General features: G+C 37.2%; 1 protein-coding gene across 3 annotated transcripts in view; it reads right to left on the reverse strand.

The window, feature by feature from the left end:
- Positions 1–20,286, reverse strand: part of Ska2 (spindle and kinetochore associated complex subunit 2) — a 22,694-nt gene continuing 2,408 nt past the window's right edge. The window contains exons 2-4 of one of the 3 annotated variants that reach the window (XM_074046213.1): positions 16,364–16,450; positions 9,343–9,519; positions 1–3,844 (exon numbers count right to left, since the gene is read on the reverse strand). In XM_074046213.1, the coding sequence (XP_073902314.1) occupies positions 3,824–3,844; positions 9,343–9,519; positions 16,364–16,450 (285 nt within the window). In that variant the 3' untranslated portion in view covers positions 1–3,823. Of the gene's footprint in view, positions 3,845–3,874; positions 9,189–9,342; positions 9,520–16,363; positions 16,451–20,286 lie in introns of those variants that run through there. The other 2 variants (XM_020164231.2, XM_074046212.1) reach the window with 2 other exon arrangements.

Consider the following 20,286-nt stretch of genomic DNA (forward strand, 5'->3'; position numbering starts at 1 on the left):
TCACAATCCAGCTCAATTTTATTTTCCTACCATAGTCTCTCTTCTTCATTCAATATGCATTATCCAAATAAAAGCCAGAAATTATAATAGATAGTAAGGTCAAAAGATGAAAAGATAGCTGAGCAGATGGCTGAAGTCCCACCACTCAGAGGGTAACTATGAAGTAAATCATAAAGGAAAAACAATATAATTGTAAACAAAACCACTTTAATACTAATAAGAATTTACTGTGACCTCTTTTTAATTCCACCATTCAACATCACAGCTCCAAGCCATCCCATGAAAGGAGCTTTCTTAGTATTAATTGCTTGAGTGCTGGAGAAAATTAGTATCTCATACAAAGGTATTAACATTCCTCTAATCTAAAGAGAAGATCTTTTGTTCTTAAAATTTTTAATTTTTGAGGGAAAAGGGTTTCTGGGGATTGACCTCAGAGCCGCCTACCACTTGAACCATACCACTAGCCTAAAATATTAAACCTAGACAGTTTTAACTGAAGCAGATCTCCCAAACAGATCCCCCTGATCCCTGCCTCCTGAGTAGCTAGGATTACAGGCTTGAGCCACTGGCACCCAGCTTGCTTTTATTTTTGAGAAAGGATCTTGCTTTATGCCTAGGCAGGCCTGGATCACAGTCCTATTTGTTTACCCATGTAGCTAGGATGAAAGACACTGAAAAAAATCATTGCTAATAAAACTATAAGTACACCCTCCTATTCACAGGGGATATTCCAAGGACCCCAATAGGTGTCTGATATCGTGGATAATACCAAACTATATGTACGTTTTTTCTTCTTTTAAACTTTTTTTGAGACAGGATTTCCCTGTGTAGCCCAGGCTGGCCTCAAACTTCAGGTATCCTGCTTCAGTCTTATGAGGCATAAGTGTCATGGTATAAGCCACCACACCCAAATACTAGGGTTTTTCCAATATGCCCTGCAGCATTGCATCTCTGCTTTGATGATGTTAGATGGCACCTTAACTAGATTAAGGAACAACCAAAACAGGTATTTCCTGAAGAGATTAACACATGAGTCTAATGGACTCATATTTAAGTGGATAAGATCAGCCCCTCATTGTATTTGAGCATCATCCAAATGGCTGGTAGCAGGGATAAAAGAATACATAAGTCATGATGGTCTTTCTCCTGGAGAACTGGAATACATTCTTCTGCTGCACTGGACATCTTAACTCCAAGCTCTTCAACTGTTGAATTCCAGGACTTAACACAAGCAACCCCAACTCCTGGGTTCCTAGGCTTTTGGCCTTAGATTAAGAGTTAACACCAGTGTCTCAGTTTGCAAGTGGTCTGTTATGAGACATCTCAAGCACTATAACTGCATAAGTCAATTATCCTAATAAATCTCTGATCTATATACATATCCTTTTGGTTTTGTCTCTTTGCAGAAATCTTTTCTTGGGGCAATGCTAGGATTTGAACTCAGTTCCTCCCATTTGCTAGGCAGGTACTCTACCACTTGAGCCACTTCTCCATTCTGTTTTGTGTTGGGTATTTTTTGAGATAAGGACTCTCAAACTCTGCCTGGAACTGTAATCCTCCTGATCTCTACTACAGTTACAGGCATGAGCCACAGGTGCTGGGCCAAAGATCAAGTTCTTCATTTTTTGTTTTTTGATGGGACTTGGGTTTGAACTCAGGGCTTCATGCTTACAAATCAGGTGCTCTACCACTTGAGCCACATCTCCAGCCTTAGAGAACTCTTAATACAACTGTGATACCAGAATAGTCCATCTGATAACCCAGATGGCTACTGAGTAACTTACAGGCAGATAATGTAGCTATGCTAAACAAAGGGATGGTACAGGACAGTACGAGATTTATCATACCACTCAGAATGGTGAGAAATTTAGATCTTAGGAATTGTTTATGTCTGGAATTTGCCACTTGATATTTTGGCTAAATGAAAGTGAAACTTAGAAGGTAAAACTATAGTTAAGAGGAGACTTCTGTACTTTAGATCTCAGGTATGACTCAAAAGCCGTGTGTGTGTGTGTGTGTGTGTGTGTGTGTGTGTGTGTGTGTGTGTGTGTGTGTGTGTGTGTGTGTGTGTGTGTGTGTGTGTGTGTGTGTGTGTGTGTCTCAAAAGCCGTGTGTGTGTCTCAAAAGCCGTGTGTGTGTCTCTCAAAAGCCGTGTGTGTGTCTCTCAAAAGCCGTGTGTGTGTCTCAAAAGCCCAATCTGTGTGTGTGTGTGTGACTCAAAAGCCCAATGTGTGTGTGTGTGTGTGGTTTGAACTTAGGGCCTCAGGCTTGCTAGGCAGGTGCTCTATCACTTGAGCCACTCCATCAGCCTTGTTTTATATTGGGCTTTTTCAAGATAGGGTCTTGAGAACTATTTGCCTGGGCTGGCTTTGGACCACGATGCTCTTGATCTCTGCCTTCTGAGTAGATAGAATTACATGTGTGAGCCTCGGCATCCTGTCTCAAAGCCCAGTCTTAACTAAAAAACTACAGTAACTGCTTCCCCTGTCCCCAATTTGGCATAGCTTCAACATTTCTCAGAACATCAATAGTAATAATTTATTGGCAACTTGACCTCTTATTATATAGATACAACATAATTTACTTTCCTAATCATCTATTAGCCAGATGTATATGTGTATTATAAATAACCTGGAAATATCTTCTTTTTTAGAGCTAGAGATTAAACCTATAGCCTTGCTTAGGCACATGCTCTACCATTGAGCCACCAAAATCTTATTTGTTCTTACTTTGGGCAATTACCTTATTGCCAATAGTTATTTAATCCCTTGTCCAATTAATATACACTAATAGAATTTTTAAAAATATAAATACATAAATAAGGAAGTAAGGAAGGGCTGGGGATGTAACTCAGTAGTAGAGCACTTGCCTAGCATGTGCAAGCCCCTGGGTTCTATCCCCAGCACCACAAAATAAGTAAGGAAACTTACTCTCACACCCATACAAAACTGGCAATTAGCAGTTAAATACTCCAGTGATTTCAGTTTCTTAGCTTTCATATAGAATATCAACTACAAATATATGCTGAAAGAAAACTAATACAGAAATACCATGGGGACAGTCTAAAATAGTTTTTGAAACCAAGCTCATACTGATCAACATTGTCAGGTAATAGGAAAAAATAAAAGTGATGCTACCACACAAACCACTTTATTACATTAGTTTGAGAGATTACATATCACTTAAGTGGTCTCACCAATAATGTGATCCTATCTCCAATCAACATTTTCAAAAATGAGATTATATACCTATATGCAATGTACAATACAAATATTTCACCTTTAATTTCTGTTGTTTTTATTTATTTATTTTTTTGACAGTACTGGAGTTTGAACTCAGGGCTTCACACTTGCTAGGCAGGCACTCTTACCACTTGAGCCACACTGCCAGCCCTTCACCTTTAATTTCTAAAGTATGCTCGTTCACACTGACTGACTAAAATGTACATGGACATTCTTTTATGATGGCCAGCACATCTCCATTATTCCAACTATACAAAAAAGGAAACAGATGGAAAATCATGTTAAGGGGATTCCTTACCTGAAATTACAAAACTAAGTATATGTGTATATATCTTTAAATCCCTCTATTCCCATAAGATCTGCTGCTCTTGCAGTCTCCTATCAATGAAACCTGTCACTCAAGCCAAACTTCTGTCTCTTTTACCAGCTCCCCATCTCCAGTCATCATCTTGCCGAGTTTCTCTGGAATTGATCTCTTCTTTATCAGTGTTCTCTTTTTTAATTCCATTTCTTCATAAATCTGGCATGTGAGATTTTAATTGTTCTGTCATAGTTTTCTCTTCTTCAGTCAATGGTGACAACTAGAAAACAAATGACAAAATCTGTATTTCAAAGATTAAGTTAGTTAAATTCTGCTTTGTCACACCATAAACTTACACTATATATATGTATTATATACAAATTTAGGAAGACAAGCGGAAAAAAAGTAGTTTGCAAATAAGCTGAACAAACAAGACCAAGAAATCAAATAATTTAAGGACTGCAACAAAACCAAAGAAGACTATTTGGATGCCATATTCTAAGAGTGAAGAAAAGAGGTTCACATCTGCAGAGGTGAACAAAAAGATTCTGGAAATTTTCTCAGAGAAATAGAGGGTTGGCCTAGATTCTGAAGAATACTCAAAATGCTTTTAGGTGCAAATAACAGAAACATTTCAAAATGAATAATTTATAAGAAAATGTATCATGAGGGCCTTGTAACCCCAGCTACTCCTGAGATGCAGATTGGGAGGAATGTGGTTTGAGGACAGCCTGTGCAAAAATGTTAGCAACATCCCCCATCTCAACAAGTCATACATGTGGTACACTCCTGTGATCCCAGCTTTGCGGGAGGTATAGGTAGGAGGATTGCAGCTCAAGGCTAGCCCTGGGCAAAAAGCCTCGAGTTCAAACCCCTGTTTTACCAAAAAGAAAATGTTTTCATTACACCTTAAATTCAAAAGGGAAGACTTCAAGCCTGACTTACTCAGCATCTTAACCACATGAGGAACTCAAGTTTGCTCCATCTCACAAGTCTGATGTCCTTGATGGTGGCAACACTCAAGCTGACAACAAAATGGCTGTAATGGTGGTAGGTATCACATCCATACACAATGTCCAGAAAAAGGAAAGAAGCTTACTCTTCCCAGGGTTTTCCAAAGTAAGGAAACTTTGCTTAGAAACATGCTTTCAAACTTTCTGTCCTCGTGTGTCATGGGGTTGCAAATCATTCCTAAACTACCATTAAAGGAAAATCTATTGTCAAACCCCTGGTGAGCCAGCTTCACCTCAGATCCGTGACTGTGAGGGAAGACACCTACCTCAAGAAAGTCAGTACTCAGGTGTAGGAACAAATGAGACAACAGCCAGCCAACAGCATCCACCAAAAGCAGGTAGGAGCAAAAGCAAAACCAAAAGGAAGAAGGAAAATGAGAGAGGTAAGGGATTTTCACAGACAGAACACCAACAGGCTGGATGAAACAAAGAGTTATATGGGGAAATAATAGGAGGTATAACTTGAATCACTCAAGTAGTTATAAATCTGCCTAATTATTTAGGTCATCTCTAGAGAGACTGCTAAATCTGGAACACCCCAGACCTACAGAATCAGAATCTCTAGGGCAGCCCTGTCCAATAAAACTTTCCATGATGCAGGAAATCTATATCTGCCCTGTCCAATCAGGAGACGAAGTGAGTTTTCAATTTTATCTAAGTTTAAATTTATATAGCTACATATGGTTACTGGACTGCCTAGTTATCCTACTTTGATTCTGATATGCAACTGGTTTGGCTGACCAACATTTGCCCAACATGCTCATATGGATAAAATGATAATTATATGACTAATGGCAATCTATTCGTAGAATTTCCCTCTTTTCTTGGAGGTACTGAGGTTTGAACTCAGAGCCTGGCACATGCAAGGCAGGTAGGTGCTCTACCACTTGAACCAAAACCCCAGCCCAAATTTCCCTCTTTTATCTTAAAGGAAATGATACTATTCTGGAAAAACTTGTTATTTTTCAATGAATCCATGTTGCTCATGTGATCACTATGCAAGAGTTTTCAGACCATCTGTTTAATCCTCAACAAATTTTTCAAGAAATAAGGTCAAGTTAACCAGTCTAAAGTTTAATTTTTCTTTAGCACAACTAATTGATGGATCTATCAATGGAACACCATACATTGTACTTTCAATATCTTTTCTAGACTGTTTACTATTATATTTTTATTTTGGGGGTTTGTTTTGCTATTTCTTGTTTTGGTACAAATTTACTCCTTTTGGGGGCGGGGTATATAGTCACCTATATAGTTAAGTATATTTAAACTTCAATGTCTTAATATCAGTTAAGATTATCACTTTGGGCAGAGTGTGATGGGCACCTATAATCCCATCTACTTGAGAGGCAGAGATAGGATCATAGTTTCAGCCTTGCTGAGGCAAAAGTTAGCAACTCTAGTCTCAAAAACAAGCCAGGTGTAGTCAGGTAGCTCACTCCTATAATCCTAGCTACACAGGAGGCAGAGATCAGGAAGATCACAGTTCCAGGCCAACCCAGGCAAATAGTTCATGAGACCCTATCTCAAGAATACCCAACACAAAAACAGACTGGCGAAGCGGCTCAAGTCGTAGAGCACCTGCCTAGCAAGTGAGAGGCCTTGAGTTCAAACCTCAGTACCACCAAAAAAACAAAACAAGACCAAAAAAAGCCAGTTGTGGTATTGTAATCTCAGCTATTCAGGAGGTGGAAGTAAGAGGATCATGGTCTGAGGCCAGCACCTGGGCAAAATCAGAAGTTCCTATCTGAAAAATAAACTAAAGCAAAAAAGAGTGGGGGAATAGCTCAAGTGGTAGAGCACTTCCCTACCAAGTGTAAGGCTGTGACTTCTATTCCTAGTACTATCAAAAAAAAGAAAAAGATTATCAGTTCAAATATATTTTTTAACCTTTCCAAATAGCAATACCTCAACACTTTTACTTTCTGTTGTCTATAAACAAAGCACCATTTTCTCTAAGCAGAACTTAATCCCTTTCTTGTTCTTCATGCTCACAGAATATTTTTTATGATGCTAAAGATTGAACCCAGGACCTTGCACATGCTAGGCAAGTGCCTTAGTACTTTGCTATATTTCCAACCCCTCCCAAAATAACTTTAAAGGCCCTTTGGTTATTTTAGAAAATTTTAGAAATCTCAATTCAAACTAGCCTTTGTCTTTCTTAACTGTTCTCCAAAGTCTGACCCTATTAATGAGCCCACATAAACACACCTTTTTCTTGAGGAAAAAGGGCTTAAATTAAGATGGGTTCTCACTATGTGACCTAGGCTAGCCTCAAATTCGAGTCCTGCCTCCATATCCCAAGTGCTAGAATTGCAGGTGTATACCACTATGCCCAGCTATACTTTTTCTTTTTTGTTGTGTTTTGTTTTGTTTTGTTTTTTTTGGTGTTGGAAATTAAACCCAGTGCCTTGCATGCACCAGGTAGTGGTGCTACACTGAGCTACATCCACAGGCCTGAAAACCCCCTTTTAATACTTGAAATTTATTTACAAATTCTGCCATGCTTGTCCTTTTGGGGTTTTGGGGGGTTTTGTGTGTGTGTGTGTTGGTAATACTGAGGATTATATAAACTAGGCAAGTGACCTAGCACTGAGCTACACCCAGCCACATTATATGTCCTTGAAACTCAGAGCTATTTTTGGTTATACAACTCTCCATATATATCATTCCCTTTTCTTTACATCTGAGTCATAAAAATTTTAATAGTTTATTTTTTTGAGTCTCCCTTTGAATCTTAAACATTTCTCAGAATATTGAATACCACACCTCCATATTTTCTCTGAACTTTCTACTCATTTGTAAAGTAGAAGGTACAAGACCCACTATGTCCAATGTTTCACAACTTGACAATCGATGATTTAAAAATACGGCCTCGTTTTTCAAGGTTCATAACCTACTTTTCAATCACTTCTCCTTGTTTGCCATAACCTGATCCAAAATGAAAGCTCCCTTAGCCTTCTATCTCTGGCATAATTATTGTTCATTTCAGTGATTTCTATTTGTAACTGAATGAGTACCTTTACAGGGATTCAGGTGATTACAGTCTCATCACTGGGGACTGGGAATGTGGCTCAGTGATAGAGCACTGCCTAGCATGTACAAGGGACACAAGAGGTCCTAGGTTTGACCCCCCCACCAATGGAAAGAAAGCGAGAGACAGAGAGGAAAGGAGAGAGAAATCACTTACTACTATCTTAACTATTTTTCTGCACCAGTTTATGGTCTCAATCAGAAATAGTTCACCTATTTATTAATCCAGCAGAGGTAATTTGTACCAAATATTTAAAAAAAAATTTCCTCTTTGTTCACACAAAATTTTTTTTGTGCTTCAATAAATTTATGGATTTCTACACAAATATCTTAATGTGAAACTACACTGGGAACTACACAATCTCCAAGATCTAATCCCTTAAAACAAGTTTATATGCTCATATTGCCAGGCTTTGATCACATACAATGAAGAAAATGTGATTTGAGTTGTAGCTATAAAAGGTTATCACATACATACTTTTTAATTGCTGTGCCCTCCTCCACTATTCATCTACTTGTGATATAAAGAAACATCTAAAGTATCATTTTTATATCTTTAACCAGATACTGTTCTCTTTTTTCCCCCTCCATCTGCAATATTAAAAAAAAATTCTTGATCAAATTGACCTGGGTTATCAAAAACAGATTTATTCTGGCTTTAAGACCATAATTCAAGTATCATAAACCATAATTTAGTTCAGAGTTGGCGAATAAATGCCATGTATGTGGCCCCTCCCATTCTCATCCCTAGCAGATAGCACTATTTTCGGTATGCCAAGACATAGGATAATATAGTACTCTAAGCAGCCATTACCAATGACTAATAGAAATACAATTGATTGGACATCCTCCATCCAGACAATCTATTTGTTCTACTCTTTGATTCTGTCTACATATAGCTGATCTTTTCTATCTACATCCCCAACTTTTCCTTGACAGTAAATGAAAATGCTGCCAAATCCTTTAGTTGTCAGTTCAACAACTCATACCATTTTCTCTACTCTGACATACCTGAAATTTTACACATCAATGTTGGAGGCTCATAATTACAAGGATTCTTACACTTAAATGAGATGGGGAATGGAAGGAGAGAATGGAGAAAGTCAGACCTACCAATACCTGCCAACCTCACTGCAGGAAAGAAGAAGAAAAATAAAGGAAAAAAAATGTGAGAGGAGAGGGGAAGAAGGAACAAACCCACTGGGAGAATAGCTCAGGGGTACAGTGCCTACCTAGTATATACAAGATCCTGGGTTTGAACCCAAAAAGTCACTTAGGATGCTTTCCAAACTTTTCAGTCTTACTAGTTATAAGAACTAGCAGAGTTGACACATTTTAATAAGTATTAGCAAGTTTTTTCTTCTGACATAGTTCTATTATCCAAGGCAGCATACCTTTTCATTAACAATGTCAAGTCCACATGCTCATTTTAAAATAAGTGGAAATTACTTCAGGGTATCAGGAAAATTTCATTTCTAGCCAGACTAGATGACACACATCTGTAATTTCAGCACTCAGCAGGCTGAGTTGCAAGTTTGAGGCCAGCCTTGGCTATACAGCAAGTTCCAAGTCACCCTGAGCTACATAGTGAGACCCTGTCTGAAAAAAACACAAAGAAATACCAACGAAAATTTTGTTTCTATCAACAGTTCAAACTGCTAAATTTTAAAATCCAAGTTACTAAGGGTTTATCTTTTAAAACAACACTCAAACTAAAACTATTCAAATCCAACTTGTCAATTAAAAACATTACCTCCAGGTCTGTCTGCTTTTGTAGTTCTTGTATCATGGTCATGGTCTTATTCAAAGTAGCACAAATGCGGCTCTTAGTTTCTTTCTGCTCAACAGCAACTGGTTTAAAACGTGCATACAAAGTTTGATATCGAGACTTTATTGCTGACAATTCCTTTACAAGTGTAATCGGATTTTTCTACATCAGGGAAAAAGTTAATATGATTTATATCAGGAAATGGAAAGCTAAGCTTTTTAATAAAAATATACAAGACATCCTATCATTCATTTAATTGAACACTGGTGATATTTATAAAACTGTGTGACAGAAGATTGGAGCTGAGGAAAAAAGTATAAGACCTAGATCCTATTCTTAAGGAATTTATAGTCTAAGTAAGTACAGGAATAATACACACACACACACACACATATAGAAGAGAATAGAATAGTAGAAAAGAAAGACTAAAAGACACTGAAATAAAATGGTGGCCTTCTTAGGTGTGAGAGTGTACATTAAGGAATTACCATGTGAAATTGTAAGCTTTGTATGTCTGTGAGTCTAAATTATATACAAGTCACTCTTAAAAATTAAGAGTCAGGAAAATTTATTTTAGGGAAGACATCAGCTGTGAAGCAGTAGGAAATTATGTAAGTATAAATTCTAGGTTATTAAAATGGAGCTCAATAGAGAAATGCTCCTCCACATACTGCACCTGAACATATAACACAGAAGAAATGAGGAACCCCCAAATACAGAACTAATCCTTGACCATCTCTCAAAACTAGGAAAAGAAAGAATCGCTGAATCAAGCAAAAGGAATAAACAGCCAATAAAACTACTAAATAGACAGGATAGGGTTCTCAAGTAGTTACACATTCTACATGCTTTTGATGGCATTAACTGTACCTAATAACATTGATATGGCAACGACTAATTCAGTACAACATGACTTACATTATGTTAGGAGTAGGCCTAGATTGTGGAACAGACTTAGCACATTACAGAGGTATTTTGTTTGAGTAACTGGCTCTTGGGAGCCTCTCTGTTCTTTCATTCATGCTTATAAACTGTACTGCCTTTTTTTAATTTAGTGCCTCTAATACTTCAATTCATTTTAGGGTTTTACTTGTAAATAAGGCATGCTGTGCTAACAATAAAAAAGATGGTAGGCACGCTAAGATTCCACCTCACCCCTGTTAGAATAGCCATCATCAGCAACACCACCAACAACAGGTGTTGGCGAGGATGCGGGGAAAAAGGAACCCTCTTACACTGTTGGTGGGAATGTAGACTAGTACAACCACTCTGGAAAAAAATTTGAAGGCTACTTAAAAAGCTGGACATCTATCTACCATTTGATCCAGCAATACCACTCTTGGGGATATACCCAAAAGACTGTTACTCCAGAGGCACCTGCACATCCATGTTTATTGCGGCACTATTCACAATAGCCAAGTTATGGAAACAGCCAAGATGCCCCAGCACTGACGAATGGATTAAGAAAATGTGGTATCTATACACAATGGAATTTTATGCAGCCATGAAGAAGAACGAAATGTTATCATTCGCTGGTAAATGGATGGAATTGGAGAACATCATTCTGAGTGAGATTAGCCTGGCTCAAAAAACCAAAAATCGTATGTTCTCCCTCATATGTGGACATTAGATCAAGGGCAAACACAACAAGGGGATTGGACCATGAGCACATGATAAAAGCGAGAGCACACAAGGGAGGGGTGAGGATAGGTAAGACACCTAAAAAACTAGCATTTCTTGCCCTTAACACAGAGAAACTAAAGCAGATATCTTAAAGCAACTGAGGCCAATAGGAAAAGGGGAACAGGTACTAGAGAAAAGGTTAGATCAAAAAGAACCTAGAAGGTAACACCCATGCACAGGAAATCAATGTGAGTCAATGCCCTGTATAGCTATCCTTATCTCAACCAGCAAAACCCCTTGTTCCTTCCTATTATTGCTTATACTCTCTCTACAACAAAATTAGAAATAAGGGCAAAATAGTTTCTGCTGGGTATTGAGGGAGGGGGCGGAGTGGGTGGTAAGGGAGGGGGTGGGGGCAGGGGGGAGAAATGAACCAAGCCTTGTATGCACATATGAATAATAAAAGAAAAATGAAAAAAAAAAAAAAAAGATGGTAGGCACCCATGTCTCCCTGGGACACTAGGATAGGAGTTAAGCATTGTTAGAGTACTGTAAAACACTATTAAACCATCGCTAATGTTAGTAAGTCTTTATTATAAGGGCCCCTCTTAATGTTTATTTTTCCTTGGAGTGTGCTTATTTTTAAGTGTTTATTTTTCCTTTAATTTGACTCCCTAATTGACAGATCTTAGACCCCTCCCTGGGGCCCTGGCTGCCATATGTGAAGGACCATCAGCCAAGCAGCCAGATGGACTGCCCTCATGCCAACACTGGTTATTTTGAGCACTCTATGGACACACTAAGGAGGCTATACACTGAAGCACAACTCTGCTCCTGATGACACTGTCCCAACAGACAGCTTACACAGACTTTTTGCCATTAAAAAAATCTATGACCCAAGCCCAAGGGGGAGCACTTTCCCTAGTGGTCTTCTCCAACAAAAGACCATGACTGATATAAACACAATCTATTTGCATAAGGCTCTGCTGTGTTTGGTACAAACGCAATCCTTCACTTGCATGAGTGGCCTGCCATAATTGGTACAGACTCCCTTGTTACACACACACCTTCATTCTGGCTACATAAACAGGCCATTTACCCCACTTTGTAAGCAGCTGGGAGACACCTTGGTGTTGCAAATTAGGTGCCAATAAAGGCTTTCTCTTGAATGGTCTTGCCTACCTTTACTGAATTGGTAACATGAAGAAAAATAACAGAAGAAGTAGAGGTGGTAAGTGGTGAGGATGCCCTGACAGCAGGGCAGCGACAAGGTCAGCAAGGGGTTCCCACAGCACCAGGAGCTGAGCAGCCCCTGGCAGGAGTAACCTCAAGCCAATCACAGCTGAACAGCCCAGGAAAACTCTCAGGAGCAGCCGGGGTGAGAAGCTGCAAGAAGCACATCAGCAAAAGAGAAAATGACAGGTGCCAGTTGGGATTAACCAACAGAGACTCTTTTTGCTGCAGGTCCCTGCCCAGCGCACAAAAGAGCTGTAACATATATGGAATTTGGCCCAGACCCTATGCAGCCACCCTAGCTGTTAGCAGCCTAAGGCCAAACCCCAAGGTACATCTATCACCCCAGCTGTCAAAAGCCCAGGGCTGACTGCTGCTACCTACTGTCATTTATTCCACCACCTGCAAATACCTGCCAATGGCCAGAATAAAATGGAGGAACTTCTCACCTACCCATGATTTCTAATCTGGATGGAACAGAAGGACCCCAGCCAGCTGGCTTGTAACAATGATGGTGGTGACGATGAGAGAAAAGAAAAAAAGCCAATACATAGGCAAACAGCTCAACTCAAGTCTTTTAAATACACAAAAGTAAATATGGCATTAGTTAGTACTATTAGGCTTTAAAAATTTTCATAAGGCTGTATATGATGGTGCATATCTATAATCCAAGCACTCAGGAGGCTGAGACAGGAAGATCACAAGTTCAAGGACAGCCTGGGCTACCTAGGGAGCTCCTGTCTCAAAAAATAATTAAAATTTAAATTTAAAAAATCTACAAAGAAAATGCTTGTAAAATAAGATTATCTTTCTTGAACAATTAAGGATAAAAAAATACAGTAATAGGAACTTAACAGTTTATTGTATCTTAGTCAAAAATGTTGATTTTGGCCAAGCACCAATGATTCAGGCCATATTTACATTTTTATTTCCCTTGGCCATAACTCATGCTTAATATTTTGATGAATCACCAAAACTTTTTCAAATAGCAAAATCATTTGACATCCTTAATTTTTTTCTAGTTGTAGTTAAAATATACATGACAAAATTTACCATTTTTATCTTTTTTAAGTTTATAGTTCAGTGGCTTAAAGTACATTCACATTGTTGTGCAAGCATCTCCAGAAACTTTTCATTTCCCAAACTGTACACATTACTCCCCATTACCCCCATGACCTGTTTCCTGGCAACTACTATTCTACTTTCTGACTCTGAATTTCACTATAAGTACCTTACAGAGGTAGAATCACGTTTTCATTATTGACTTATTTCACTTAGCATAATGTTCTCAAAATGATCCCTATGTTATCAGTGTCGGAATTTCCTTTCTTTTTCAAATAATATTCCATTATGTGTATGTACCACAGTCATCATTCAATGACAAATTATTTGGTTTGCTTTTAGCTTTTGGCTATTGTGAATAATGCTGCTATGAATGTCAGTGTACATGTATTTGAGTACCTGCCTTCAATTCTTTTAAGTATATACCCTGTAGAATTTACTAGGTCACAGTTTTTGAGGCACTAATCTTTTTACCTATTCGCTAAAAATTTTTTTTGCGACAAAATCTTTCTGTGTGGCTCAGGTTAGCCTGGAACTTAACTCTGGAGACCAGGCTGGCTCCAACCTCATGATTCTCCTGCCTCAGCCTTCCAGAATGACAGGATTATAGGTATGAACCACCACACCTGGAGTCTTTTTTAAACATCTATAATACTTATTCAGTAACTTTAAGAAAAATCTCTCTTCATCCCTCCCACTTTGTGTGTATGTGTATTACATTTGGTAGCAAAACCATTCTTTTACTCTATACATTTGCCCAACATTTGTCCTAATGATTAACTTTACTCTTCCTTGATAAATACATAAACAGCCAGTTGCTGTAATATCTGACACTCTATATGGTGATAGGGAGTGCATACTGGTAGTAAATATTCATTGAATATTACTATGTGTCAACCTCTATGCTATGGTGTGTGTATGTTTACTCATACCCACACACATACATAGAACTCATTCTAGTACCACTTATAACTTGTAATCTATAATTATGCACATAATCAACTTTTTTTTTTTTTTGGTGGGACTGGGGTTTGAACTCAAGGCTTTGTGCTTGCAACAGGTGCTGTACAGCTTGAACCACACACCAGCCCATTTGGCTCTGGTATTTTGGAGGTGGGGGTCTTGCAAACTATTTGCTTTCCCAATCTCAGCCTCCTGAATAGCTAGGATTACATTTTTATTTCTACACCAGAACTTGTACATAAATGTTCATAGTGCTTCACTTACAAAACATAATGTTTCATAGTAACCAAAAGGTAGAAATAATGAAAATGTCCACTGATGAACAGACAGACAAATGTGGCATAGCTATACAATGGATTATTATTTATTCAGCTACAGAAAAGTAAAGCAAAGATTCATGCTAAAACATGGATCAGGCTTGAACACATTATGCCAAGTAAAACAAGTCAGACATAAAGGACCACGTATTATATGATTCCATTTATGTGAAATGTTTACAAAATGGCCCACAATCAGTAGAGCTGAAAGTTAGTGGTTGCCAAGAGCTATAGGGGAATGGAGAGTAACTGCATTCGTATGAAGTATCATTCTGAGGTGATGAGGATATTCAAAAACTGACTGTGCTAACAGCTGCCCAACTCTGTGAATATACTAAAATTCACTGAATTGCATAATTTAAAGGGAAAATTTTATGGTATATGACAGCTCAATATAGCTGGTTTTGGTTGGTTTGGTTTTTGTTTTTATTTTATTTATTTATTTATTTATTTAATTTATTTTGCAGTATTGGGAATTGAAAACCTGGGTTTTTAAAAAACAAAACAAAACAAAAAAGTTGGGTGGTAAAGGAGAATGGTGAAGGGGATGAATTCAAGTATATATTTGATACACTGTAAGAACTTTTGTAAATTCTACAATATACCCCAAACCACATCATAAAAATAAAAAAAAAGTTGAAGAGAAAAATAACAGTAGATAAAACAAAGTTGAGTGATGGAAGGGAGAGGAAAAGTGGAAACACCACATGAAATATCTTTCACAATAGTACTTGAAGAATACTGACTCAGATGAGTCTTTTAGCCAGTCATTAGGTGGTACCACTGAGTCAGAATGTCTAGTTGTTCCTCAGACAAAGAGAGAAAAGTCAAAGTCAGTTACAGAGCTAAGTACATGCCCAAAGAATTCTGAAATTTCATGAACTAAACAGTAAAATTGAACATAAAGTTTTTTTCCCCAATTTGGTATAAAATGTTACTTCAATTCATGGTTTTACCCAATTTTATTTTTTTATTTTATTTTTTTGCAGCACTATTGAGGCTTGAACTCAGGGCCTCATGCTTGCTAGGCAAGCACTCTACTAACCTGAGCCACACCACCAGCCCTAGAAAATATTTTTTAATATGTGGAATTTTTTTGAAAATCTTCAAAATACACTATTTCTTGTCTACTGCCAAATACTGTCAAATATATGACAATGCTTGGAGATTGTTTGCTTTTATGCCATGGGCATATATTATGACTTTGTGGCAATATAAACTGAATTAAACAGGCGCAGAGGTATGCACCTATAGTCCCAGCTACTTAAGAAGCTGAGGCAGGAGGATCCATTGAGCCCAGAAGTTCAAGAACAGCCCAGACAACTAGTGAGTTGTCTCAAAACTATAGTTAATAATTCCTAATCAACCTAACTCTAGAATAACTATATAATTTTATGCAAAAATCACTGTTCATATCATGTAATTGGGCAAACCGAAAAGTATATCATCTCCCGTAAAGAATATCCGACTGCTAGGACTTCTCCCTTCAAACTTATTGAAGAACCACTGCCCCAAAAGTAACCATATGCTTTCTTGGAATTTCAGAGGCTTTCTTCCTGGCTTGTACCTTTGAGCTCACTGATTCGTTTTTAAGTTAGGAAAAAGGAAAAAGAAAAGTAACCACAAATTTCACTGACTACTGGTATATTCTTTACAGTATGCTGTAACCAAGCTTCTATCACAAGATATTAAAACTCCATAAAGTTAGTACTTGATAATCGTTATAATTTATTACTATTAGAAATATTATCTGAGGGTTTTTTAAATAAAATATTCAGTTAAAAGAGTTTACTTATTTTACACATCACCTTGCTTGGTGAATCAGGATGATTAGTCTTGATTTCATATTCCAGCCTATACTGAATGTAATCCAGATCAGAGTCAGCTTTCTGGAACTAAAAATCAGAACAAATCATTATTTTGGAAAGGAAAAGACATTAATAAACATGACACTTTCATGATTATTTCTTTTCTCATCTTTTGTTTCTTTGTTCTTTGAGACAGGATCTCACTATATAGCTCAGACTGGCCTGGAATTTACGATCTGGATCTTCCTGCCTCTGCCTTCTGAATGTGAGGATTACAAATGTGTCACCATGTCTACCCAGCATGTTCTCATTCTTTAATATTTTAATTATATGGGTTAAACACTCATTTTGAAAATGTGGAAATAAAAAGTATATAAAATATTGATCATCTATAATAGAGCATAGGGTGTATTAAAAATTTAAAAACTATGACTGTGGATATGGCTCAGTGGTAGAGTTTGCCTACCATCAACAAGGCCCTGAATTCAACCCCCAGCACCATGGGAAAAAAATAAAAACTAGTTACCATTTTGAAGTCATTTCTCTATGCATCTCTCTTAAATTTCAAGTCAAAATTAAGATACTAAGTAACCATGATCATACATTAATACAAAAAACTATGACTTCAAGAATATGTAAATTGGACTTTGGGGTTGGATTGTAGCTCTGGTGGTAGAGTGTGTGCCTAGCATACACAAGGTCCTGGGTTCAAAGCCCAATGCCACAAAAAAAAAAAAAAAAAACCCTAAACTTGAACTTCAAAAATTTTAAATGAGAAGGTAAATAGCAGACTGAGTGAGAGAAAACTAAAGGATTCTTATGGTGAAACATAATTTAAGAACAATTTTTAAATAGGCAAAAGATTTAGGATACTTCATTAAAATATACCAAATTGTTGCCATGCATGGTGATACATGACTAATCCCTGTACTCAAGAAGTAGAAACAGATGTATCACAAGTTCAAGGCCAGCCTGGACTGATAGCAAGACCCTGTCTAAAAGAGAACAAGAACAAGGTTAGGCACCAGTGGCTCATGACTGCAATCTTAGCGATTTGGAAGGCCGAGATCAGGAGGATCATGGTTCCAATCCAGCCCAGGCAAAAAATTTCATGAGATTCCATCTCAACAGGAAAAAGCTGGGTGTGGTAGCCTGCATCTGTCATCCCAGCTACAGTAGGAAGCCTAAAATAGAAGGCTCAGTCTAGGGCAGCCTGAGCAAAAAAAGAACTTATCATCAAAATAACCAGGGCAAAAAAGGCTGGAGGTATGGCTCAAGTGGTAGAGCACCTGCCTAACAAGCATGAGCCCTGAGTTCAAAACCCTAGTACCATCAAAAAACAAACTTAAAAATGCAGTTACTAGGGGGCAGGAGCAAGGGGGAAGAAATGACCCAAACATTGTATGCACATATAAATAAAATAAAATAAAAATGCAGTTACTAAAAAAAGAAGGTATACCAAAGGCGGGGTGGGGGGGTAGTGTTGAAAAGATGTTTGCTATCATTAGCCATTAAGGAACAATGGGAAAGATTTTAGCAGTTCCTTATAAGATCATTTATCACATTACCCAGCTAGACCATTTCTCAGCATTTACTCAAAAGAAATGAAAAAATTATGTCCACAAAGACACATTCTAACACTCACAGCAACTTTATTCATTAAAGGTAAAACCCAGAAATGATCCAAAATCCATAATCTGGCAAATGGATAATCATACTCTATACAATGGAATACTACTCAGCAATAAAAATGTTCCAGCTACTAATACAACATGGATGAATCTCAAAAGCTTATGACAGGTGCAAGAGGGTAGCTACAAAAGGCTGTATCTAAGATTACATTTTCATAAAATTTTTAAAAACTAGAGATCAGTGATTGCCAGGAAGTTTGGGAAGATTAGGTTGACTACAAAAGGGCAAGACAGAACTTTTTAAGGTGATGGAAATGTTTATATCCTGGCTGTAGGGATGGTTACATGATTGGATACATTTGTCAAAACTCATCAAATTGTACATTTAAAATTGTAAAATTAAGGCTGGCAGAGTGGCTCAAGCAGTAAGAGCACCTACCTAGCAAGTGTGAGGCCCTGAGTTCAAACCCCAGTGATGGCAAAAAAAAATAAATAAAACTGTAAAACTGAATGAGTTTTTATTGTATGTAAATTCTATCTCAGTAAGACTCATTACCAAAAAAGGTGATGGATTCACACTTTACATCTCATAATTACAAAAATAAACTTCAAGTCAAGCATCTTAAAATGGCTTTATTTTTGTTGTCGCTGCTGCTGCTATTTGGTTTGAACTCAATGCTTCAAGCTTGTAAAACAGGTGCTGTACTTCTTGAACCACACTTTCAGTCCATTTTGCTCTGGTTATTTTGGAGATGGGGTCTTTTGAATTATTTGCTCAGGCTGACCTCGTACCTCAATATTCCTGATCTCAGCCTCTGAAGTAGCTAGGATTACAAGGTTAAGTTGTGTTTTTTGATTTTTTAACTTTATTCTTTGTGGATGAGTAATACTCCATTGTGTATACACATCATATTTTCTTTTTTTGGTTGAACTGGGGCTTGAACTCAGAGCTATAAGCTTACAAAGCAGATGTTCTACAGCTTGAGCCACGCCTCCTGATTTTTAAGTTTGAAATTCAAGCATATTCTATCTAATACCAAAATTAACAGTAATTAAGACTTGGGGCAAGTTACCAGAGGAAATATACAGAGATTGTTTGTATCACTTACTAATTCATAAAAATTAAATAAAACCTAAGACTTGACAGAACCTATTGAAATCTGTTACAAAAAGAAGCAAGTTACATTTAAACAAGCCATAACAACTTTAGATATAAAAACTATTTTCTACAAATTTCATAATGCAGTACAGTAGTGAGTATTTAATGTTAAGGGTTTTTTTTTTTTCAAATTATGACCACTTAAAACAAAATTATACAACTTTCAACAACAAAGACTGTGGTAAATCATTCACAAGCAATGAACAAGATGATAGGCAAGAATCAAAATTCTGATGTGTATCCTGCTTGCAGATGCTTTGACAATACTATTGCACTGCTAGCTGTAAAGTACAGTAGTGCAATAAAGTCAGAGCATTTGTTAGCAGTGATAAGTAGGAAAGGAACACAAAAGCATCTTGCATCACCTGAAGCTTCAGTGTGAAAAGAACTTAAAGTTGAGCTGCCATTTTGATCAGAAGACATGTCAAACCTAAAAACATTTATATCAATTCTTACTTTTTTTTAAAGCTTAAGACTTACATGTCAAAGTGATATTGACTAACATCCAAACAGAAACATTCATAGATGTAAATGAATTTTGTCAATATATCATGGTATATATACATGGGTATTAATAATAACTTAGGATTGGTATTTACAAAACCAGCTATAATTACTGCTAAGGTAAAATTGTGAAAAATGTTTCTATTCTCTGCTGAGATGGTTTGCTGTTAGATATTTTCCAAAGCAATTTAATTGATTCCCTGCCACATTAAACAAGTCCTTTAAGAGGGCAAATTCAAGTATGATATATTTGATACATTGTAAGAACTTTTGCAAATACTCCAGTGTACCCCCACACAGCACAACAATATAAATAAATAAATAAATAAGTCCTTTGGATAAGAATGTCAAAGAAAACAATAAAAAGTAAAATAATAAATTTCTGAAATCTACATACCCAATCATTCTGGCATCTAAACTAAACACACACACACACACACACACACACACACACACAAAAAGCTCTTACTATCTTACGGCTTTTCTTACAAGTTTACTGAGGGATATTACCACAAGAGATGAGACTGACAGGGAATCAACTTCTCTAAACAGGATGACACTAACACAACATAACATTATACTATGGAAGAGGATTTTAGCATTTCCGTTAACTCTTAAAATATCGTTTT

This window comes from Castor canadensis, chromosome 11 (assembly GCF_047511655.1).
Source record: "Castor canadensis chromosome 11, mCasCan1.hap1v2, whole genome shotgun sequence".
Classification (NCBI taxonomy): Eukaryota; Metazoa; Chordata; class Mammalia; order Rodentia; family Castoridae; genus Castor; species Castor canadensis.